This window comes from Bufo gargarizans, chromosome 5 (assembly GCF_014858855.1).
Source record: "Bufo gargarizans isolate SCDJY-AF-19 chromosome 5, ASM1485885v1, whole genome shotgun sequence".
Classification (NCBI taxonomy): Eukaryota; Metazoa; Chordata; class Amphibia; order Anura; family Bufonidae; genus Bufo; species Bufo gargarizans.
In genome coordinates, this window is record NC_058084.1 from 421,893,011 (window position 1) to 421,918,302 (window position 25,292).

Here is a 25,292-nt window from a genome sequence, read left to right on the forward strand (position 1 = left end):
ATTTCTACAGAAATTGGGCACTTGGCCATATAATTTACATACACAGCTTTTCAACCAATCACAAGAGAGGGCATGCTACGTAGCAATGGCTGAACCACTTCTATTTTTTAGGACGGTTGTCCACCTTTTGAAATGATCCAGTACCCAAATATATTTATGTAGGTTCCACCATAACTATTTATCACCTGTGCACAGGGTAGGTGTAGGTATCCGACCGAGGGGGGACTCCGACCGAGGGGGGACTCCGACCGAGGGGGGACTCAAACCCCCCCCCCCCCCCTGTACTCTGCTTCCATTAGAGGTGTATAAAGAAGAATTTGAGGGACTCTGTAATGTCAGTTATCGTGATGGTTAGAGTCCCAGTTGGATCCCCATCTAGAAGATACTTACCAGCCATTTGTGATAAGTTTTTATGGTAGGACACAAGGACATTACACCTGACTGGGTAACTACTAGATTTTTCGGCTTTGATTAAATCTACCTTTACAAACTGAAGATTGAACATCCTGGTAGACAGTACTGCAAAACCTGATCCGATGAGATCACCTAAAGGATATTAGTCATCGAAACCTTAAGCATGGCAAATGTTCTTAGCCCACAGAAGAGGTCAATCTTCTCTCCTATTTCCTTCAACACTTCAGATTGACAAGATGAGTCTGAAGTCCAAATTCTTCATCTGGTATTACTGTATGATACAGAATGAGGTCCACGAGTGTCTGGAATAGCGAGGGTTAAGTAACAGCATCTCCCCCGTACGTCAGCAGTGAATCCCAGTTGTTACTCCTGGTAACACGTCGTGATTACTAAGCAAGTCTATTTATAAGCCACGTCTCTGCGCTCCTCTTCATTACAGCAGTGATCAGCTCCACATTATGTCAAGGGCATCGCGCCGCACACAGGTAGACCGCAGTTCACATCCAGAGGACTAATATAGCAATATAATAAACAAGACTCTGCATCAGGACCTAGATGGCATCTCCTCCCCGTCACCTGGAGGATGAGGATATTTTGCAGCACATTTTATCAAGATGAGAAACCAGATTTAACCTTGTCATGATACCAGGCAGGGGACAGCCGGTAACAGAATCAGGTTGTATAATAATGCAGTAATGAATAATATTCCGCATTCAGCATATATGCTGCATATTCTCTACCACGGAAATGCAGGAGTACAATCCGCAACAAAGTGGTTGAGATCCGAACAAATCTCATCCACATGCTGCATCAGCACAGTATAGGCGTGGAAAATGATGTGTGGTACAGGGGTTTTCTGGGATCTGACACCCGGGGCCCCCCGCTGATCAGCTGTTTGAGAAGGCCCAGTGTGCTCGCACTAGTGCCGTGGCCTTCTCTCTGCTCACCAAGCACAGTGCCGTTGTATACCACCCCGTACTCAAAGCTGCCAACTGTGCAGAGTTTAGCGGGACTGTCCCTGTTTCCATGACAGTCCCAGTAAATGAGCGCTGTCCGGGGCCGAAAAATGGGAGGGGCTATCATAAACTCTGTACATAAGTCGGAGTTTCTAGGCAGGATCTTGGCGTTCTCATGGGTGGGGCTTATATATCCCAATTTTACCAAGTGGAACATTAAGTATAAGTACCACTAAGCTTGGTATCACAGTGAAGTGGTATTGAGTGAATGGGGCTGAGGTGACAACACATGGCCTAGGTCAGTGGTGGGCAATCTTTTTTGTCAACTGAGCCAAATATCGCCAAAACCACGATTGAAATTTCTTTTGAGAGCCGCATTTTTAAAACCTAAAATATATAGGAAGGAAGCGCATGCTGAAGTGAATGGGTCTATTATGCGGGCTGCACACGCACTTCAATGGGTCCAGGATCCGGGATATGAGTGCTACAGTGTGCTTCCGTGGTGCTTCTGGCGGTGCCTCCGCACCGCAAAAAAGTAGCGCATGCTGAAGTGAATGGGTCCATGATGCGGGCTGCACATGGCCGTGTGCAGCCACCATCATGGACCCATTCACTTCAGCATGCGCTACTTTTTTGCGGTGCAGGCAGTCTGATGCGGATCGCGAACCCCATTCAAGTGAATGGGTCCGCGATCCTCATGCAGCTGCCCCATGGTCTGTGTCCGTGCATTGCGGGCCGCTATTTGCGGTCCGCAGCACAGGCACGGCGCCCTTACATTCGTGGGCATGAGCCCAGAGTGTGTTTTTACATACTTTCATATGTACTTTCTTTTATTTGGATCTTGATTATTATTTCATTTTATCTTTATCATTTTTTACTTTTATTAAACTTGTCTGCAGACATTACTTTTGCTGTTTAAACACATGCCAAGCAAATGCTGATGCCAAATAATTGAGTCACCTGTAGAAGGAGGTACACTGACTCTGACTTGTAGCCTGCAGCGGTGTTCTGTCTCTGGCAGATTTCACTGCCCGGGAAGTTTTCAATACCCCTCGTGACTTCCGACGTCTACTCTGGAAGGAGGTGCGTACTGCCGGCCCTACAGTGATGCGCATGCGCTAATACTAGTTAGCGAACACGCCCTCTCTTGCTTTGTGGAACGCAAATGCGTCCCACTGGCAAGATTCGATTCCTCTGTAGTGCAGGATGGGTCGCCATGGTAAAGAGCCGCATTGAAGGGTCTAAAGAGCCGCTTGTGGCTCGCGAGCCGCACTTTGCCGACCACTGGCCTAGGTGATGCTGTGAAAAGGCTGTGGGTGCTACTGCGGGCACCAGTGTCTTATCAAATAGCTGACCGGTGGGGGCAAGGGGTGTTGGATGTTGGACGTGCCCTTAAGATTAGGGCATGTAACATTCAGTGGTCCATTCAATGAGCTGCTTTACTATAATCAGGAAGCCCGCTTCACATACAGTGGAGGAAATAATTATTTGACCCCTCACTGATTTTGTAAGTTTGTCCAATGACAAAGAAATGAAAAGTCTCAGAACAGTATCATTTCAATGGTAGGTTTATTGTAACAGTGGCAGATAGCACATCAAAAGGAAAATCGAAAAAATAACTTTAAATAAAAGATAGCAACTGATTTGCATTTCATTGAGTGAAATAAGTATTTGAACCCTCTAACAAAAAAAGACTTAATACTTGGTGGAAAAACCCTTGTTTGCAAGCACAGAGGTCAAACGTTTCTTGTAATTGATGACCAAGTTTGCGCACATTTTAGGAGGAATGTTGGTCCACTCCTCTTTGCAGATCATCTCTAAATCCCTAAGGTTTCGAGGCTGTCTCTGTGCAACTCTGAGCTTGAGCTCCCTCCATAGGTTTTCGATTGGATTAAGGTCCGGAGACTGACTAGGCCACTCCATGACCTTAATGTGCTTCTTCTTGAGCCACTCCTTTGTTGCCTTTGCTGTATGTTTTGGGTCATTGTCGTGCTGGAACACCCATCCACGACCCATTTTCAGTTTCCTGGCAGAGGGAAGGAGGTTGTCGCTCAGGATTTCACGATACATGGCTCCGTCCATTTTCCCGTTTATGCGAATAAGTTGTCCTGTGCCCTTAGCAGAAAAACACCCCCAAAGCAAAATGTTTCCACCCCCATGCTTGACGGTGGGGACGGTGTTTTGGGGGTCATAGGCAGCATTTTTCTTCCTCCAAACACAGCGAGTTGAGTTAATGCCAAAGAGCTCTATTTTGGTCTCATCAGACCACAGCACCTTCTCCCAGTCACTCTCTGAATCATTCAGGTGTTCATTGGCAAACTTCAGACGGGCCTGCACATGTGCCTTCCTGAGCAGGGGGACCTTGCGAGCCCTGCAGGATTTTAATCCATTGCGGTGTAATGTGTTTCCAATGGTTTTCTTGGTGACTGTGGTCCCTGCTAATTTGAGGTCATTAACTAACTCCTCCCGTGTAGTTCTAGGATGCTTTTTCACCTTTCTCAGAACCATTGACACCCCACGAGGTGAGATCTTGCGTGGAGCCCCAGAGCGAGGTCGATTGATGGTCATTTTGTGCTCCTTCCATTTTCGAACAATCGCACCAACAGTTGTCACCTTCTCTCCCAGCTTCTTGCTAATGGTTTTGTAGCCCATTCCAGCCTTGTGCAGGTCTACAATTTTGTCTCTGACATCCTTGGACAGCTCTTTGGTCTTTCCCATGTTGGAGAGTTTGGAGTCTGCTTGATTGATTGATTCTGTGGACAGGTGTCTTTTATACAGGTGACTAGTTAAGACAGGTGTCCTTAATGAGGGTGACTAATTGAGTAGAAGTGTCTAACCACTCTGTGGGAGCCAGAACTCTTAATGGTTGGTAGGGGTTCAAATACTTATTTCACTCAATGAAATGCAAATCAGTTGCTATCTTTTATTTAAAGTTATTTTTTCGATTTTCCTTTTGATGTGCTATCTGCCACTGTTACAATAAACCTACCATTGAAATGATACTGTTCTGAGACTTTTCATTTCTTTGTCATTGGACAAACTTACAAAATCAGTGAGGGGTCAAATAATTATTTCCGCCACTGTATATACTGCTATCCGGCCTAGTTTCCCGCCAGAGTGGTGCAGGCAACACCGGAGGGCAAATTAAAACTGTGGATTATTATTTGTGGGACAACCCCTTTAGAGGGTCATCCAGTAATGGATAATGACGACCTATCCTTAGGGTAGGTCATCATTATCAGATTGGCGGGGGTCCAAGTCCTAGTACACCTGCCAATCAGCTGTTTCAGGGATGCGCTCATCGGAGAGCATGCGGCTCCCAGCACCTCTTCAAGTACAGCGTCATACATTGGATAGCAGCTGTGCTTGGCATTGGAGCTCAGTCCCATTTGCCATGGCCTAGGAAGAGGAAGCAGTGCTCATGGAGCGGGGCCTCTTCTAGCATCTGACTGGCAGGGTTCCTGGATGTCGGACCCCCACTGATCTGATATTGATGACCTATAATGAGGAGAGGTCATCAATATTAATTACTAGATTACCATTTTAAGTGCAGGGCACATATATCAGTTGTGTCTGGCTCCTGGCCTAAAATAACTGTCTGGGTACATCTGATATATGTGAACCAGGCCTAAGATAGCTGCCATGCTAATTCTCCCAAAAAAATAATATATATGTTGAAAAATCCAGGATGTACCTTCTAGAAAAGTCTATAGTAAAATAGGGGCTTTATCTGCAGAAACAGGTTGGGTTTCATATTGGAAAAGTGAATCTCTATGGCACAATATTATTTACATCTAAACTTTAACAAAGTACCCTGCTTTAAAAGGTCTCACCCTCCAAAACAACCCACTACAATGTTAAGATTGTGTTCTCTACAACAGTGTTTTCTGATCCAGACCTCCAGCAGGACATGTCTTCACAATTTAGAATAAGAAAGAAAACTCATGTTAAAGAAAATAGCCAATATCTTTTGGGGTTCCTTGAGGGCTGGATTGTGAAAATACTGCTGTAGGGCATCTAACCACATGAAATACACCTCATTCTCTAGAACAGTGGTCTCCAACATCTCTAGCTGTTGCATAACCAAGGTCAGACCGGGGTTCCTTGCTCCCACCAGAGGAAATTATTCTCGGGGCCCAAACCCTACATCATCAATAAAGTCTAATATGTTTTGATACAAAGAAACAGACCCTAGTTGCAATTTATAGTTTCCAAAGCCAAATGATTTGTTTCTCCTGGACATTTGGGACCCACTATGGTATCAGAGTCAGGGCCCACCGGAGGATCCTCTGGTACTCGGCTGTGCCAATCCAACACTGTGCATAACTACAATCCCAATCATGGTGGGAGAAATCATTTTTCAATATCTGTAGGGTCCTAGAAATCTGCTGGGGGTTTCTACCTTTCTGTAGAAAGATTGACTTATTATAGACTGAAAAAGCTCTGCAACATTCGAATATAATAGAATTTGTGATTCAATTATTTCCTATGTTCTCAGGATATCTGCTTGCGGTCAGTAAATGGAAACATTCTGTCTTACACTGACAGGTTGAAAATCTGTGTCACATTACATAATAAGGACATGTTTTTTGGACTCAGAATGCAGACAGGCAGGCCCAACAGAATATGGGCCAAAGTGCAACACTTTTGGTAAATCTTTTCATTCTTAAATCCATTCTACATGAGAGTAATGCTCCTTTCACACTAGCGTTCGGGTGTCCGCTCGTGAGCTCCGTTTGAAGGGGCTCACGAGCGGACCCGAACGCAGCCGTCCAGCCCTGATGCAGTCTGAATGGAGCGGATCCGCTCAGACTGCATCAGTCTGGCGGCGTTCAGCCTCCGCTCCGCTCGCCTCCGCACGGACAGGCGGACAGCTGAACGCTGCTTGCAGCGTTCGGGTGTCCGCCTGGCCGTGCGGAGGCGTGCGGATCCGTCCAGACTTACAATGTAAGTCAATGGGGACGGATCCGTTTGAAGATGCCACAATGTGGCTCAATCTTCAAGCGGATCCGTCCCCCATTGACTTTACATTGAAAGTCTGGACGGATCCGTCCGAGACTATTTTCACACTTAGCTTTTTTTTTGCCATTTTAATGCAGACGGATCCGTTCTGAACGGAGCCTCCGTCTGCATTATTATGCGCGGATCCGTTCAGAACGGATCCGCCCGAACGCTAGTGTGAAAGTAGCCTAATGTGGTTTCATTTTTAGCTCATACCATAGCTGCAAATCATGGCCCAATGTCCCAAACAAACTGCATCAAAAGGATCTACAATGATGTTAGGTCAGGATAAAAGACCTGCTGTTGGGTCATGATTTGAGACCATAACATGCTGTGTCAAACCGGCCTTAGAAGTGGAAAATAACATTAAAGAAGTTCTCTGCCTGATTTTTGATCAATGATGCAAGTTGGGACAGGAAATGGCATGGTCTGATAACTACTTTCAGTAGTGCTATCAGTGCCAGTCTAGTTCACATCTGCTGAATAGCTTTCTATTCTTCTGATCATTTATTTTGAGCATCAGTTATGATCAGTTTGCATCATTGTGTGTCACTTCTGGCAGAGATCAGTTAGGCTCCTTTCACATCTGCGTACGGAGCTCAGTTAGGCCCCTTTCAAACTAGCAAGTTTTCCGCGTGGGTGCAATGCGTGACGTGAATGCATAGCACCTGCACTGAATCCTGACCCATTCATTTCAATGGGTCTGTGTATATGAGTGTTTTTTTTTTTCACACATCAGTTCTGCGTTGCGTGAAAAACGCAGCATGTTCTATATTCTGTATTTTTCACGCAGCCCTGGCCCAGTAGAAGTGAATGGGGCTTCAGTGAAAAACACATAGCATCCGGAAACGAGTGCGGATGCAATGAGTTTTTCACTGATAGTTGCTAGGAGATGTTGTTTGTAAACCTTCAGTTTTTTATCACACAAGTGAAAAACGCATGAAAACGCATTGCACCTGCGTGGAAAAAACTGAACGCAATTGCAGACAAAACTGACTGAACTTGCTTGCAAAATGGTGCGAGTTTCACTGAACGCATCTGGACCTAATCAGTCACACTCATGTAAAAGAGGCCTTAGGATGGGTTCACACGGGCGAGATTTCCGCGCAGGTGCAATGCGTGAGGTGAACGCATTGCACTCTGCCACACTGAATGCGGACCCATTCACTTCTATGGGGCTGTGCACATGAGCGGTGATTTTCACGCATCACTTGTGCGTTGCGTGAAAATCACAGCATGCTCTATATTGTGCATTTTTCACGCAACGCAGGCCCCATAGAAGTGAATGGGGTTGCGTGAAAATCGCAAGCATCCGCAAGCAAGTGTGGATGCGGTGTGATTTTCACGCATGGTTGCTAAGATGAAACATGGTTATAAGGGAAAATAATAGCATTCTATAATACAGAATGCTTAGTAGAAGGTCAATTGAGGGTTAAAAAATAAAATAAAAAATTAACTCACCTTCTCCTCTTGATCGTGTAGTTGCCTATCTCTTCTTACTTCTTTAATCATGAGATGCCGGCTAAAAGACCTGTGGTGACATCACAACAGATGGTCCAATCACATGGTCCATCACCGTGGTGATGGACTATGTGATTGGACCATGTGATGAGCTCAGTGACGTCATTACAGGTCCTTTGACAGGTCCTGAAGAATGAACAGGAGACCGGCAGCTACGCGATCAATTGGAGGCGAGTTAATTTAATTTAATTTTTTTAACCCTCAATTGACCTTCTACTAAGCATTCTGTATTACAGAATGCTATTATTTTCCCTTATAACCATGTTATAAGGGAAAATAATTACATCTACACAACACCAAACCCAAACCCCTACTCGCGCAGGTTTGACGCAATGTACCCGGGACGCATCCTGAGCCAAACAGTGACGCCCGTGTGAACCCAGCCTTAGGCTCCTATCACATCTGCGTACGGAGTTTCGGTCACAGATATTATCAGAAAATAGCAGAGAGAGAAAAGTCCTGCATGCAGTACCTTTTCTCCACTACAAAAAAATTCTCCAGAACAGAAACTAAACAGATCCTATAGTCAAGGGGATCTCTAAAATTCTGTTTGTGTCAGTTATGTGCTGAATCAGAGACTTTCGTTATTTGGATTCTTCTGCTCCTATAACAGAACAGAAGAAGGTAAATGACAAGCTCTGATGGTGAATGCAGCCTTCTCTTTGACTGGAGAAAAAATCCTGCAGAGAGTACTTTTTCTCCAATCAAGAATAACTGATCTCTGACAGAAGGGACACAAACTGATCATAACTGATGCTCAAAATAACGGATCCATTTTTAATTTTTTTTCTTTATTTTTCTGTTCTTCTGATGGACCAGAAGAACGGAAAGCTAAATGCTGATGTGAAGGGGCCCTTACTTGAGACAGACTTGTGCACACTGTCCTGCAGCATATCCCTAGCAGTCAGTCCTGACCAGTCGAGGTTAGAGAAGGAAGGAGGAGTCTAGGCATTACTCAAAGCAAACTTTCCTCTATATCATTCTGCCCTAGTAATCAGATTTTTCCAAAATTAATTTCAGGTCAGGCATTCCAAGTTTTACAATTAAAATAATTGAGTAATAACTCAAAATATATATTAACTGTTCACAATACTTAATTATCCCCCAACGCATGTTTTCAGTTCATAACATTCTCATCTTTAGCAACTTCAAGGGAAAGCCATTTATATTTATTGCAGACTTCTGATTTTGGAGGACTCCCCAAGCCTAAATCAGCAGAGCTGATACGTTATCTCTGACTGCTTTATGTTTCAATATAATACGTATTACGATGGATTTCCTGGATTAGATTACTATTTTTACCATCTTAATCAGGGTCTTACATTTAATTTACCCCCACTGAGGTCTGCATAAGAAAAATGGCTGCTCCCGAAAGCTTTGATTGTATTGTCCAGCGATTTCAAGATACAGAACCAAAAACACTGACACCGCTGGTTATAGACCTAATATATTGTGCTTATTTCTCCATTTCATTTATTAGCGGCTTGTCGTTTAATGTACACACCACTTGAGATTAGGATGTGTGTAAATTTGGAATTTCACATCGAATGCTATATAAATATCACATAGCATTACACATAACAGTCAAATCAATAGATAATCAACACATGAAATGACACGCTATAGACTGCCATTTCATGTCATAGTAATTAGAGGAAGAGAACAAGCTCTTGACTCTTTTTGAGTCTAATTTCTCATTGTGGCCATGAAGGAGCTCCTGATTGGTACACTCCCAGAAGCACAACATTACATGATTGCAGAAATAAATCACAGGAATCACAGTGGCGAGGAGACGTCGAAACACGGCACAAACACAATCAAATGTTGAAAATATGTATGAATCCTTCTTACATAATGCTGCTGTTTTCCAAGACCTCCCATGCCATCTCATTGCTGAGGGACCCGAGATACATGGATGACCTGGAAAACAGTTATTGTGGAAGAAACAGCTAGTGAAATTAATCATTGCAGGCAAGACATATTTAATTCATTATAACTGCCCTTTCATACACAAATATACCCGACCCTCCGCAATGTTCTATGTCCATTTCCCCGTAAAATCAAGAAACTGCCTAGAAAGATAATACCCTGAGCTCTCCCTCCCTTTGGATGCATGCTAATGTTAAAGCTTCTATAAAATTTCGTAGTTTTTATTTTTTAACTCAAAGGGTTTTTCAAGTGTTGTATACCGATGACCTAACCTCAGGATAGGACATCAGTATCTGATCGGTGGGGGTCTGACTCCCAGCACCCCAGCTGTTTGAATACTCCGTGGCACTTTGTTGAGCGTCGTAGCCTCCTCTTCCATTGGATAACGGCTGTGCTTGGTATTGCAGATCAGCCCCATTCACTTGAATGGAACGGAGCTGCGCCGAGGCCACGTGACCGATGAATGTAATGTCACCGGCCTAGGGTGTGAGGAGGCTGCAGAACCCACCAGTGTGCAGCGGACTCTTCAAACAGGGATGCTGGTAAATTGGGCCCCACCGACCGAATGAGTACTGATGACTTAACCGACGTTAGGTCTTCAGTATAAAACACTCGAAAAATCCCTTTAAAAAGGTCACTAACCTTTGAACAAACTTTGCAGAAATCAATAGTTCAGGCGAATATAAGAAACTTTGTAATATATCTTTCTATATTAGAGAATTCAGAGTGAAGAGGCTGACAATTGCAGAAAGAGGCATTTTTCTCTGGTAAGATATATTATAAAGTCTCATATCTGTCTGTACTATTGATTTAGTCAAAGTGTTGAAAGTCTCCCATTCGTTGCCACCAATCTCCTCATGACCCCTGAATAATAAAGATACTGTATATCCATTGTTATGCTCTCTCTCTACTTGGGCAAGTTTCAAAATTTACTTGGCTGTGGCAAAAAAAAATATAATGTTTTTAGAACCAGGAAGATCAGGATGATCATGGTTTAGACTTCAAGATCAATAAATCTGTGGTGATGGGTATGACAAATGGAAAAAAAGGGGATAAAATATCAGAAGATGAATGATTTAAAACAAAGCACGTGATTATTATCATCAATAAGCAATGTTGCTTCTTTGGCTGCAATATAAGAAGACCTAGGGGGTCATTTACTATACTGAAATACACCTAACTTAGGCGTATTTCAGGCGCAGATGTGGCGCAAGGGTTAATTGTGCCGCTATCTGCGACTTCACGCCAGGTCTAAAATTGTGGGCATAGCATGGGCGAGGAAGGGGACGGGACGGCAGATGTAGAAAAAGGTCTAAATGTAAGACAGCTCGGAAGCAGTCTTACATTTAGAACTGGCACTGGATGCGGTGAAGTCTTGTAGAGGTCGGCGCCTCTTCATAACTTCGGCGGATCCACTGCCAGTTTAGGGGTTTATTAAGACAAGCCTCTAAAACGCCATTCTTAATAAATGTACCCCCTAGTTCTTTAAGGCAGAGACCACACAGAAACAAGAGCAGACGTTACATAAACTCGAACAAGCCACTTATTCAGGTAAGGCTAGCATGAAATCTGTGCTCCGATTTCTTGCTTTCTGAATGATGATAATGACCCTGCCAGATCTATCACATGACTGACACCAATGGTCAGACCCCTATAATGGGGTCCATTGGGTTTCCATCAGGATATCCAAGATCTTTCCACCTTTTTTAATGGAATTTCACATTGAGACTCTGACACAAATGTGAAGCTAGCCTTGGCCACTTTGTCATTTACTGTTGTATTGTATTGTAAATGTAGTTTATAGACCATGGCTGTATGAAAGGGGTTGTCAACCCTTTTCTTTACGTTCTGCCAGGACATATGCACTTTACATAGTGGAGTTTTCCAAGGCCTGTTAAGAAACGGCGGCTCTGCCAGACCTAACCCATCCACGAACGGTCGCATGTAATATATTTCCCTGCTCTGGCCTCTGGAGAACTGCAACATCAGTAGCTTAGCGGTGGTGTCAGAAGTGACTTCTATATTAAAGGGGTTGTCTGTGATGAGGTGTGTGCTCTTACATGCAGGTCTGTCTATGAGTGCAGCAGACAAACGTATAGGGGAGATTTATCAAAACAATTGTAAAAGAAAACTGGCTTAGTTGCCCATAGCAACCAATCAGATTCCACCTTTCATTTTTCAGAGCTCTTTTGGAAAATGAAAGGTAGAATCTGATTGGTTGCTATGAGCAAGTAAGCCAATTTTCCGTTATACCAGTTTGGTGAATGTACCCTATAGCGTGTAAAAGGAATATGTCACCAACATTTTTTTCTGCCAGACCAGATAGCAGCACATATCCTTTTTTCCAATCTGTTTTTATTCTCAGATTGTAGATTTTATTTTATTCTATTACCTAAACATGACAATGGGGGCAGCCATCTTGCATCAATTAGAGAACTGCTTTACAGCAGCCACATGGGCCATAGACCCAATGGACAGGACTTCTATAGGAGAGCTGTCTAGCCATGGTCTGTGACCTGTGCAAGTCAGGAGGGAGTATATACACTTTCACTAATCCTGCCTGTCATGATAAGCAGATAACTGCAGTTAAGTGATTTGTACAGGCCAAGAAGTGGCGCCTATTATTAGGTTTAGTAGTGGACAGTGCGAAAACTGTAAAATGTCATGTTTTTGTTTAAATATAGACAGCGACATTGAAAGTAAAAAAAAAAAAAAAATTCTTTAAAAATATGTTTAACATGAAAAAGTGATTTCAACAATAGATCATAGACGACACATTCCCTTTAACAAAACATCCATAGAACGTGCATTTCTTTTTGTGACTAAACCTTAAAATACTACAAAACTATTTAATGTGGAGGATATTATGAACCTTTAAAAGGTGGGCGATATGACCATTTCTTCACAGACCGATCGGACAGATTCTGATACCGTTTGACTTTGGTCATAACACATAGATTGTAGGTACTACTTTAGTTCAAGGAAACATAATGAAGAATGGATTTAATGATATTAATCAACATAATTACCACCTAAAGCGGGTAAAGATCCTCTGGCCTGTAGTAACTACTGTCCAATTTCTCTGATTAATGTGGATGTAAAGATCTACGCAAAAATTTTAGCAGACAGATTGAAGCCATTTATGTCCTCTTTGATCCACATAGATCAGGCAGGATTTGTCCCGGGAAGGGAAACCAGAGATAATACCATACGCTCTCTGGCCATCATAAATAGGGCCAACAAAACTTCTAGCCCTCTTCTCTCGATAGACGCAGAAAAAGCGTTCGATAGTGTGGATTGGACCTTTTTGGGCGAGTCCCTGAGGGTGTTCGGTTTCGGCCCTAGCATGATCACTGCTCTGTACCGAGACCCTAGCGCCCAGGTACGAGTCAAAGTATGGCAGTCTAAAAACTTTCCTAACCTCCTTGGGCTCCAAGGAAAGACTCTCTAGGGACCTCACTGCCTTCATCTCCCCCCACACATCTAGTGTCTCTGGTTTACGGGCTGCTCCAGAGGGAAGATGATTCAGTTTCTGCCCTGCCTTTTGTAAGACCATGGGAAAGAGAACTAAGGAAGTCATTCTCTTCAGACCAATGGGAGAAGGCGTTTGTGTTATCACATAAGTCGTCCGTAAGCTGCGGACTCCAGGAAAATAATTTTAAGATCTTGTCCAGATGGTACAGAACACCAGACCTGATACACTCCTATTACCCTTCATGCCCTAGTACAGGGGTGGCCAACCTGCGGCTCCTTGCAACTTTATTTGCGGCTCGCCGGGGACCGCGGTCCGGTCGGGATTTGTGTTATTGCGATACTAGGCTGCGAAGCCTAGTATCTCAAGAGAACATTGCGTGTGCCGCACTCGGCCTTCTACACGGAGGAGGGAGGTAGGGAGTCCCTCCCTCATATGACGCGACCGCCACTGAAAGCAGTGAAAAGAGCGGGCTATAAAGCTGCCCGCACCACTGCCACCAATGAATGTGCGGCTAATTAAAGGAGGAGGGACGGGGGAGGTAAGAAACTGCTGCGCCGTCTGAGCTAGTGAGCTCGGCGAACAGCAGCCTCCTCCTGAGTGTCCTGTCCTCGCTCAGCGTCAACCCCAGAGTCGGTGTGCACTGAGCAGCCAGCATAAAAGGTACCCCACACTCACACAGTGCAAGAGTGATTAGCCTGCCTCAAAATAAAGGCAGGCAAAAAACATGTATCGGGCAGCCAGCAAGATTGGGGTTAATGTGACTCATTAACCCTAATCTTGCCACTGCCATGTTTTAAACATGATGGGGGTCATTTATTTTTAATGTCAGGCTGGCTACATGCTTTTGGACTGGACCCCATGTGCCTCACATTAATAGTAAGTGACCCCCAAAGTACCATCTCACATAATGGGCAACATAGGGTTAATGTGACTTACAGAATACAAGCCACTTATTAATATGAGGCACATGGATTGACTGTGCCAATAGCAAGTGACTGTTCATGTTTGTAGCTCATGCATTAACCCCATGTTGCCCATTATGCAAGGATATGGATACTTGATAGGGTTATTATGAGGCACATGGGGGTTATCACTAGTAACGGTTGGACCTGTGCCTCACATTAACCCCATCATGTATCACTTTGGCAGCTTCCGATCTGAGCGATTGCATCCAGGATGGTTACCATGGCAGCCAGGATGCTACTGAAGCCTTGGTTGCCATGGTGAGCTCTCTGCTGCACTGTAGTTTTTTTAAAAAAAGTGAAAAAATTAAATACAAAAATATTTAAAAAGTTTAAATCACACCCTTTCCCAATTTTACACATAAAATCGCCATGCCCGAAAAAGTCCAAACTATTAAAATATTAAAAAAATCTATGTGGTGAACACCGTAACAGAAAAAAATAGTCACCTTGTCCCCCCAAATAATAGGATAGGACTGTTCTATTATGGGCCAAATGTTCTATAAAATGTTTGAAAACTCAGTTGCAGTAATACTGCCGTGTGCACGTATATTTGTGTAAATGTATAGCTTGTGGCTCCTGGCAGTCATACGGTTTTTTTTCTGGCTCTGTGTCTGTAAGGTTGGCCACCCCTGCCCTAGTACATGTTGGCTGTATAGCCAGGAGGTGGGCAACATGACACATCTGGTGGTACTGTAGTAGACTAACACCCTTCTGGAAGTCCCTGAATGACCTCTATGGCCAGGTCAGCGGTAGCACTACCAGATGGACTCTAGAGGGGGCGCTGTTTTCTATGTTGCCAGTACCTAATGGAACCATTTTTCACTGCATTGCTTTTTAGGACTCCTTGGATTTTGTTTAAGGGTTCCAGGGAATTCTAATCACGGTTGAACAGGGCACATGTCAGTATTTAAAGGAACCGTTTTTCACTATATTGCTTATCAGGAATCAGTCCCTACCCCCTCCCCCCTTTTCCTCCTTATGCGTCTCCCGTCTTGTATTTGTGTATCAGTGCACCCTGTTGGAGACTCATTACGCGTATATATTTTATGCTGTATACTCTTCGCTCGTCCTATTTCTCGACAGTGTTTATCATCTCCCAAATGTGAAGTCCTTACGATTCTCTGTTCATTTATGTACGCAGCCTCGACCTGCAATCGAGGTCTGTTCATGTTGTATCACATCATTTTCTCTGATCTTACTAATAAAAGTAATTGAACAACATAAACATAATAACCTTAAAAAAACATTTCTTGATTTCTACAGCGTTTTTGGCATGAAATCTGAAGCCTACACTACCACCTATGCAATGCTGGCAGTACATCTATTATTCTTCATGATTATTCATTTATTTTGGAAGTATTTTGATTTATATGATTGGAAAAGTTTCTCTGTGTTGCGTCGCCACTTTGTGTACACAGAGAAAACGACACGAGGACTTACATAGTTACATAATTAATACGGTTGAAAAAAGACATAAGCAAGCCCATTAAGTTCAACCAAGGGATAGGTGGGGATGCGAATCCCAGAAGGAAATGAGAAGCATTAATGTCATTTACTTTTAAGAATTTATCTAAACCCGTTTTAAAACTGTCCACTGTTCCTGCTGTGACCACGTCCTGAGGAAGTCTATTCCACAGATTCACAGTTCTTACAGTAAAGAAGCTTTGAAGATTCTAGAGACTGAACTTTTTCTTCTCCAGTTGGAAAGCAGTGCCCCCTTGTCTTTTGAGGGTAATTTACATGGAACAGTTTTTTACCACATTTTTTGTATGGCCCATTTATATATGTGTATACGTTAATCATGTCCCCCCTTAGACGTCTCTTCTCAAGACTAAATAAAATTAAATTATTTTAATCTTTCTTCATTACTTTCGATATACACTCTATAAAAATCTCTAAAGTTACCTAAAGGCCTATTCACATGACGACCCATACAAGTGAGTGGTGGTGTTCACACCACCATTTTTTGGCATGGACCAACTCAGAAAATGTCCTAAGTATCGTGGGCCGTGTCTCATGAAACACAGACCTGCAGACAACTGGAGATAATGGTCTCTGGTGCTCAACATGCCCTACGTGGAAATACAGACCTTACTGTCGTACTAAAAATTGTCTGTGTTGCAACCACAATGATTTTTAGCACAGATGTGTGGATATTAAATTACATCCTGACAAAATAATACCAGGCCCTTTGACAGGGTTAAGTACTAAAAAGGAATGTCCAGGAGTTTAATATTGATGGCCACCAATATCTGATTGGCGGGGTAGCTCCAGCACCAGAAGTACACCGCTCCATTCATTGTGTAGTGGATGGATGAACTGTGGTTACTGCAGCACTGCTCCTATTTAATTGATATAACCAGCAAAATCAGCTGATCAGTGGTGGTGCGGGGTGTCGGACTCCTGCCGATTAGACATCGATGGCCTAATAGTAAAATTCTGGAATACCCGTCTAAGGGCCCTTGCACACGACCGTATGCCTTCCGAGACATACAGTCCCGTGAGCGGGCCATATGTCCCGGAGCGGCATTTATAGTGCGCACGGGAGCGCAAAGCATCATAGGTTACTATGCCTCGGAGGGCATACAGTCGCGTGCAAGGGCACCAAGGGTTATGTTAGAGAGCGAAGAGATGGAAAGTTCCTTACATACAGATGCAAACATTAACGTGTTAAAAACAAAAAGTCATTGAAAAGTCAAGTTAAAGTTTGCTAGAAACTGGGTACGTAATGTATTTTTGTCAGGTTAATGATTGCCACATCTGTAGATCAGGGTATCCAGTATGCAAGTAAAAATGGTGGCGCTGCTACAGCTGAACAACCATACGCCCACTCTTGTGCGGTAAATCTGCTGGTGTGTAGCCATACAAGGAGTCTGTTGAATGCATCTGAATAGGGTTATTTACTGAGTACGTACTTGAATTCAGATGTATGGGGCAGTCTCCAAAATTTCTGCCACTAAGGCCTCATGCACACGACCGTATATCATTTTAAAAAATAGGCATGACGTTTGTGTGCATTCCGTATTTTGCGGAACGGAACAGCTGGCCCCTAATAGAACAGTCCTATCCTTGTCTGTAATGCGGACAATAATGGGACATGTTCTATTTTTATGCGGAACGGAAATACGGACATACGGAAACTGAACGCACATGGAGCAACTTCCTTTTTTTGCGGACCCATTGAAATGAAAGGTTCCCCATAGTGCTCGCAAAAATAACCCCCCCAAAAAATAAAATGGACACAGAAAGAAAATACGTTCGTGTGCATGAGCCCTAAAGAGGCAGACATGCAACAAAACAGCAAAGTGTCAACTAAACAAAGGCGATTACTGGAAGACCTTTTCAGCAGGGTTGCTATTTATTGGCCAAGTAAGAGTTTCAGGATATACAGGTCCTTCAAAAAAAATTAGCATATTGTGATAAAGTTCATTATTTTCTGTAATGTACTGATAAACATTAGACTTTCATATATTTTAGATTCATTACACACAACTGAAGTAGTTCAAGCCTTTTATTGTTTTAATATTGATAATTTTGGCATACAGCTCATGAAAACCCCAAATTCCTATCTAAAAAAATTAGCATAATTTATCTGACCAATAAAAGAAAAGTGTTTTTAATACAAAAAAAGTCAACCTTCAAATAATTATGTTCAGTTATGCGCTCAATACTTGGTCGGGAATCCTTTTGCAGAAATGACTGCTTCAATGCGGCGTGGCATGGAGGCAATCAGCCTGTGGCACTGCTGAGGTGTTATGGAGGCCCAGGATGCTTCGATAGCGGCCTTAAGCTCATCCAGAGTGTTGGGTCTTGCGTCTCTCAACTTTCTCTTCCCAATATCCCGCAGATTCTCTATGGGGTTCAGGTCAGGAGAGTTGGCAGGCCAATTGACCACAGTAATACCATGGTCAGTAAACCATTTACCAGTGGTTTTGGCACTGTGAGCAGGTGCCAGGTCGTGCTGAAAAATGAAATCTTCATCTCCATAAAGCTTTTCAGCAGATGGAAGCATGAAGTGCTCCAAAATCTCCTGATAGCTAGCTGCATTGACCCTGCCCTTGATAAAACACAGTGGACCAACACCAGCAGCTGACATGGCACCCCAGACCATCACTGACTGTGGGTACTTGACACTGGACTTCAGGCATTTTGGCATTTCCCTCTCCCCAGTCTTCCTCCAGACTCTGGCACCTTGATTTCCAAATGACATGCAAAATTTGCTTTCATCTGAAAAAAGTACTTTGGACCACTGAGCAACAGTCCAGTGCTGCTTCTCTGTAGCCCAGGTCAGGCGCTTCTGCCGCTGTTTCTGGTTCAAAAGTGGCTTGACCTGGGGAATGTGGCACCTGTAGCCCATTTCCTGCACACGCCTGTACACGGTGGCTCTGGATGTTTCTACTCCAGACTCAGTCCACTGCTTCCGCAGGTCCCCCAAGGTCTGGAATCGGTCCTTCTCCACAATCTTCCTCAGGGTCCGGTCACCTCTTCTCGTTGTGCAGCGTTTTCTGCCACACTTTTTCTTTCCCACAGACTTCCCACTGAGGTGCCTTGATACAGCACTCTGGGAACAGCCTATTCGTTCAGAAATTTATTTCTGTGTCTTACCCTCTTGCTTGAGGGTGTCAATGATGGCCTTCTGGACAGCAGTCAGGTCGGCAGTCTTACCCATGATTGCGGTTTTGAGTAATGAACCAGGCTGGGAGTTTTTAAAAGCCTCAGGAATCTTTTGCAGGTGTTTAGAGTTAATTAGTTGATTCAGATGATTAGGTTAATAGCTCGTTTAGAGAACCTTTTCATGATATGCTAATTTTTTTAGATAGGAATTTTGGGTTTTCATGAGCTGTATGCCAAAATCATCAATATTAAAACAATAAAAGGCTTGAACTACTTCAGTTGTGTGTAATGAATCTAAAATATATGAAAGTCTAATGTTTATCAGTACATTACAGAAAATAATGAACTTTATCACAATATGCTAATTTTTTTAGAAGGACCTGTACATTCCTCTGAGTATTTAGTAATATAGTAATAAAAGTATCATAGCTGCCAACAGTCCCTAAACACCAAAATTTTCAGAGGCAGTCACGACAAATACATAATGGGTGGATTGAGCTTGTGCAAATCCTGCCCATAAGTGAGCGGCACCAGTCTGGTTTGGGATATTCCCAAGGCTTACATGCCCTAAATTGACCAAATGCAATGTTAGTAAAAGTATGAGGTGGGTGGGTTTCTGCATATCTGCTTTCAGCCTATAACCATAGACTGAATTCGGGGGGGGGGGGGGGGGGGGGGGGGGGGGGTCTTTTTTTTTTTTTGCTTGTTTTTTTGTTACTGGAAAGAAATGAACATTCAAAAGTAAAGCTACTGGTCATAAGTCATCTGTATAAATGTACACGTCTATGAAAACCATAACCCACAAAGCCTTTAAAACTCCAACGTGCGAACTTCATTTATGCAGATTTTATTTGACTAAATCCGCTATTTTCTTTTATAGTTCCATTATGTATAACTTTTTCTCCACAGATGGGAATTGCTAGGTGCAATTAGCAATTTATCTTGCAGAAAACATTTAATTCTTAAGCATATCAGAATAATGCCTTGAGAGGAAAAATAGGGGAGGGGGACCAATTAGCCTGCGATCACATCTGCTTTTGTATTCCGCATAAGCAGTAAAAACTTTTAATACATAACTTCTGAAAAACCTTTAAATTCATCTGAAGCCGTCAGACCTGTGAAATGAGAATGTGCGATGCCGGTGAATTAAACTAGTGCTGCAGGGACTGACGGATGTGATAATTGATGAAATTCATAAAATTATAAATCATATAAAATTGTACCCTAAAATATACTCACATCCATAATTAAATAATAAAAAAAACACGTGGAAACAAGTATTTGGATGGAATAAATTAGACCACGGCCAACTTTATTAAAGATCGTCTTAAACCAATTAAAACTGCATCAATCATACCAATAACGTAATACACAATAATTAGACCAGCCATAAGTTCGGCCTAAACTTCTGACTTAACTCGTCCGCTCACCTTTTCAGTGATAGACGTTGTACCCTCCATCTAATAATAACGTGGCCGTGACAATATCAAAACTTTCAACAGGGAAGGGCGGGCAGAAGGGCCCTAACCCGAAACAGTCCCACCAGTGCCCTACCTGATGCTGGGCATCTCTGCATTTTTTGCCCAGCAACACCATACCATAGGTGACCCAATGAGTAACCTCTGCCCTGGACCCCAGCAACCATCTATGTTTAACTGGCTTATAAACATTTTTAGGCGGGAATTTTTTTCCCCGCCCAAAAAACACAATGAAGGCTAATGGGATGATTAGAATCCCATGAGGATCCTTCCATAAATTTTCCGGGATCCTAACATTTTCACAGGAGAAGCAGGTAGATGTGACTATCATCATTTCACAAATGTAGGACAATCTAGCAGGATCTAGCTGATGTATATGATGCGTATGGAAGTTCACTAGAAGGATACGAACTGCCAGTGCAGCTGGCAGCATCTGGCAAAGTCACAACCAGCTGCGGCAGCCAATGGGCGCACGATTGCGCTGCAAAGTTGGCTGCCGCGGATGGGCGGGGCCTGCCTGCACACAACCGGCTGAGGGGTTGTGCTCAAAGGGTGTCTATACGTGCTGCAGATGAGCTGCTGTAGATGCACGTCTTGCCGCAAGTACGGCACAGCAATAAGTGGAAAGAGCAACCACAAGCAGCAGAATAAAATCAGCACAGAAATAGCTATGAGCAGCAATATTGTTATGGTTTTACCTTTTGCAATACATATGAATCCAATGTAAACTCCACATTTTGTTAAGTGGATCATGCTGTATTTCAAATTGATTGAATTAGGATTTATTTTGTTCCTTTCAGTCCTCCTCACCTTTAGGCCTCATGCACACGACCGTTGTTGTGTTCCGTTCCGCAAAATGGGGTTCCGTTTCCGTGTGTCTTCCTTTATTTTTGGAGGACCACCAGACAAAGGAAAGTAAAAAAAAAAAGTCTTTGCCATGCAAATGATAGGAAAAAAACTGACTCGGACGACAATCTTGTGTGCCTCTGTGTTTTTTAGCGGTCCTATTGCGTTGAATGGGTCCGCAAACCGTTTTCCGCAGAAATAATAGGACAGGTTTTATTTTTGTTGACGGACTGGAACCACGGATCACGGACGCGGATGGCAAACGGTGCATTAGCAGAGTTTTCAACTGACCCATTGAAAATCAATGGGTCCGCAGAAATTCTCTAAAAACGTCGCAACGGAAAAAAACGGTTGTGTGCATGAGGCCTTAGACTGCGCTCACATGTGACTGAAAATCCAGCTGCAAAATCCGCTGTAGACCTTGATGTGTTTCCACAGCAAAAAAAGTTACAAAACTGCATGTATTACATGCGGTTTTTACAGCGGAAAAGCCATCAGATTTCACCCTCTCCATTGCAAAGGCTAAAATCCGCAGGAAAAATCCACGGTGTAAATCCACAATGCTGCAGCTTTTCTGATGCATTTTATGTACTCTGCGGGTGGACGATGAGAATACTGTACACTCGTAAATCCACATCAGCAAATTTGCACATAATCAGTCATGTGTGAATGTTCAGGTACTGTCCGAGTTTAGAACAAAAGACAGACACACTTTACAGCTTCTTTTCCTACCATGGATCCGTTCGGAGAAAATTGTAGCATGCAGTATTTTGGTCAGATTTTCCTCATTTAAGCCAATGGGTTAGTGAAAAAGAAAACAGCAAATGGAAGTGTTACAGCGATGGATGTGGAACCACTGTCTTAGGGCTCTTTCACACTTGCGTTGTCCAGATCCGGCGTGTACTCCATTTGCCGGAATTACACGCCGGATCCGGAAAAACGCAAGTGAACTGAAAGCATTTAAAGACGGATCCGTATTCAAAATGCGTTCAGTGTTACTATGGCAGCCAGGACGCTATTAAAGTCCTGGTTGCCATAGTAGTAGTGGGGAGCGGGGGAGCAGTATACTTACCGTCCGTGCGGCTCCCGGGGCGCTCCAGAGTGACGTCAGAGCGCCCCATGCGCATGGATGATGTGCCATGCGATGACGTCATCCATGCGCGTGGGGCGCCCTGACGTCACTCTGGAGCGCCCCGGGACGATAAGTATACTGCTCCCCGCTCCCCACTACACTTTACCATGGCTGCCAGGACTTTAGCGTCCCGGCAGCCATGGTAACCATTCAGAAAAAGCTAAACGTCGGATCCGGCAATGCGCCGAAACGACGTTTAGCTTAAGGCCGGATCCGGATTAATGCCTTTCAATGGGCATTAATTCCGGATCCGGCCTTGCGGCAATTGTTCCGGATTTTTGGCCGGAGCAAAAAGCGCAGCATTCTGCGGTATTTTCTCCGGCCAAAAAACGTTCCGTTCCTGAACTGAAGACATCCTGAACGGATTTATCTCCATTCAGAATGCATTAGGCTAAAACTGATCAGGATTCTTCCGGCATAGAGCCCCGACGACGGAACTCTATGCCGGAAGAAAAGAACGCAAGTGTGAAAGAGCCTAAACCAACAGATAGTTTCTTTGTGTTAAACCTAAGAGCGTTATACTAGGGGTCAGGCGGAATCATAGTCAAGGACATGCCATGGTCAGGGCTGGCGGAGAACAGGCAATACGATAAAAGGCTGAGGTCAGGGCAGGCAGAGTGGGATCAATACGGGTAACAGGCACAGGTTAAATCAGTCAGCAAAAGTGTAAAATATGGCAAAACAGGCAGAGGTCAGTACATGGACAGACAAGATACAGCACACCTAGAAGGAATTAAGAAAGGTAAAACACTGATTGCCCAGGCACCCCTAAGGTGCCTTAAGTACCCAGGGTAGCCAGGCCATTGGCAGGTGAAGATATGCATGTGATGGCCCTTTAAGAGGCTGGGGGACCGAACATGCACCCTATGGGCGAAGGGGTAGAGGCCTAGCTGGCAAGCAGTCTGCAGCCTGCATGAGGGAACAGCGTGGGCACGGTGGCAAAGCTCAACCGGAGGATGGCAGCGGGAGGTGGATCTGGATGCCAGGTGAGGCTACTTTCACACTTGCGTTTTGAGCGGATCAGTCATGGATATGCAAAAACGGATCCTTTACAATAATACAACCGCAGGCATCCATCATGAACCGATCCGTTTGTATTATCTGTAACATAGCCAAGACGGATCTGTCATGAACTCCATTGAAAGTCAATAGGAGACGGATCAGATTTCTATTGTGCCAGAGTGTGTCAGAGAAAACGGATTAGTCCCCATCGACTTACAGTGTGTGTCAGGACGGATCCGTATCGCTCAGCTTCGTCAGTCAGTCGGATACCAAAACGCCGCCTCCAAAGCGGAATGGTGACTGAACAGAGGCAAACTGATGCATTCTGAGCGGATCCTTTTCCATTCAGAATGCATTAGGGCAAAACTGATCCATTTTGGACTGACTGTGAGAGCCCATGACTGGACTCACAAGCAGAAAGTCAAAACGACAGTGTTAAAGTTTAACAGTGCATGATGTAACAGGATGCCATTTGATCCGTGTTTGCTAGTTGCTAGGAGATGCTGTCTTCGGGGGGGGGGGGGGGGTTTTAGACAGATGTGAAAAATGGATAACTTACTGATGCCACATAGAATGAAAAAAAAAAAAAAAAAAAGAAGAAGAAAAACGACAAATGGAATGCAGTGAGAGACTGTAGGAAAACTGTCCATTTTTAGTGGACATAAGACAAACAAGTTTAACCCCTTCCCCACCGCAATCTGTATATATACGTGATAGCTACCACGTATATAAACGTTCTGGCAGCTGCAAAGCGCTTGGATTAAAGCTTCTGCCCCTGGCTTGTATGCTGTCACGGACAGCATACAGTGCAGTAATGCCGGCAAGGGACCAATCAGAGTGAACCCCTGCCGGCAATCGATCCGATTGGTTAGTCTGTGCAGACTAACCAATCGGATCGCGGCAGTGAAAAAATGCCGGTTTCATGCTCTGATCTGGATCACCACCAAGGCCAAGGCCATCCTGGTGAATCTGGGCTCTGCTGGTGGCAATGTCTCAAGGCAGAGAATCCAACGGACACTGCACACTGCTGGGTTCCACGGATGCAGACCAAGGAGGACGCCACTTCACCAGAAAAGGACCAGGTAACCTAATCACAGTAAACGGCCCGATGAAAAAAGAGCAATACATGAGGATTCTCTACGACAACATCAGGCAGTCTGCAGAGAAACTTGGCCTTGGGCACCAGTGGACACTTCAGCATGACAATGACCCAAAACACACAGCAAAAGTTGTGACGAAATGGTTAGCAGACAACAACATTAACGTTTTGGAGTGGCCCAGCCAGAGTCCAGACTTGAATCCAATTGAGAATCTGTGGAGGGAGCTAAAGATCAGGGTGATGGCAAGAAGACCCTCCAACCTGAAAGACTTGGAGCTCATTGCTAAAGAAGAATGGGCAAAAATACCTGTGGAGACATTCAAAAAGCTGGTCTGCAATCATAGGAAGCGTTTGATTGCTGTAATAGCCAATAAAGGCTTTTCTATTGATTATTGAGAAGGGTATGAATAATTTTGGACTGGACACTTTTTGCTCAAATGTAAATAAAAGCTGAGAAATGTTTTTTATCCCCCACAATAATGCCTCTTGTACATGGTCTTATTGTCTTTTGGGAGACACCGATGTCATTTCCCGTCAAAAAATTACTTGCTGGTTGAATAAAAGTAACCAAGTCAAAATTTGCCAGGGGTATGAATAATTATGGGCAGCACTGTATGTGTATTATACACACAGCGTGCTATAGCTTCACCGCACCGAGATCTGCTCAGAAAGCTAATATACATATCACTGCTGTATTCACAGGCAGAATGTAGGATTATGAGGACACCTGTGCTGTCACTATCAGCACAGAAAACCATGCAGCTCTATAAGGTAATGCTATAGCTTAGTGGTATCGTGATCCGCTTTGAATATAGACATCTTTGGTTCAAGTCCCAGGAGAGGAATAGGTTGTTGTTTTC

The 25,292-nt window shown here is 43.8% G+C and overlaps 1 protein-coding gene across 6 annotated transcripts in view; it reads right to left on the minus strand.

The window, feature by feature from the left end:
- The window catches only part of DIP2C (disco interacting protein 2 homolog C), a 420,623-nt gene that overhangs the window by 224,203 nt on the left and 171,128 nt on the right, over positions 1–25,292 (minus strand). For 4 of the 6 annotated variants that reach the window (XM_044292961.1, XM_044292960.1, XM_044292958.1 and 1 more), the window contains exon 2: positions 9,744–9,812. The exons of the other annotated variants lie outside the window; for them this stretch is intronic. In XM_044292961.1, the coding sequence (XP_044148896.1) occupies positions 9,744–9,812 (69 nt within the window). The remainder of the gene's footprint in view (positions 1–9,743; positions 9,813–25,292) is intronic. 6 annotated transcript variants of the gene reach the window in all.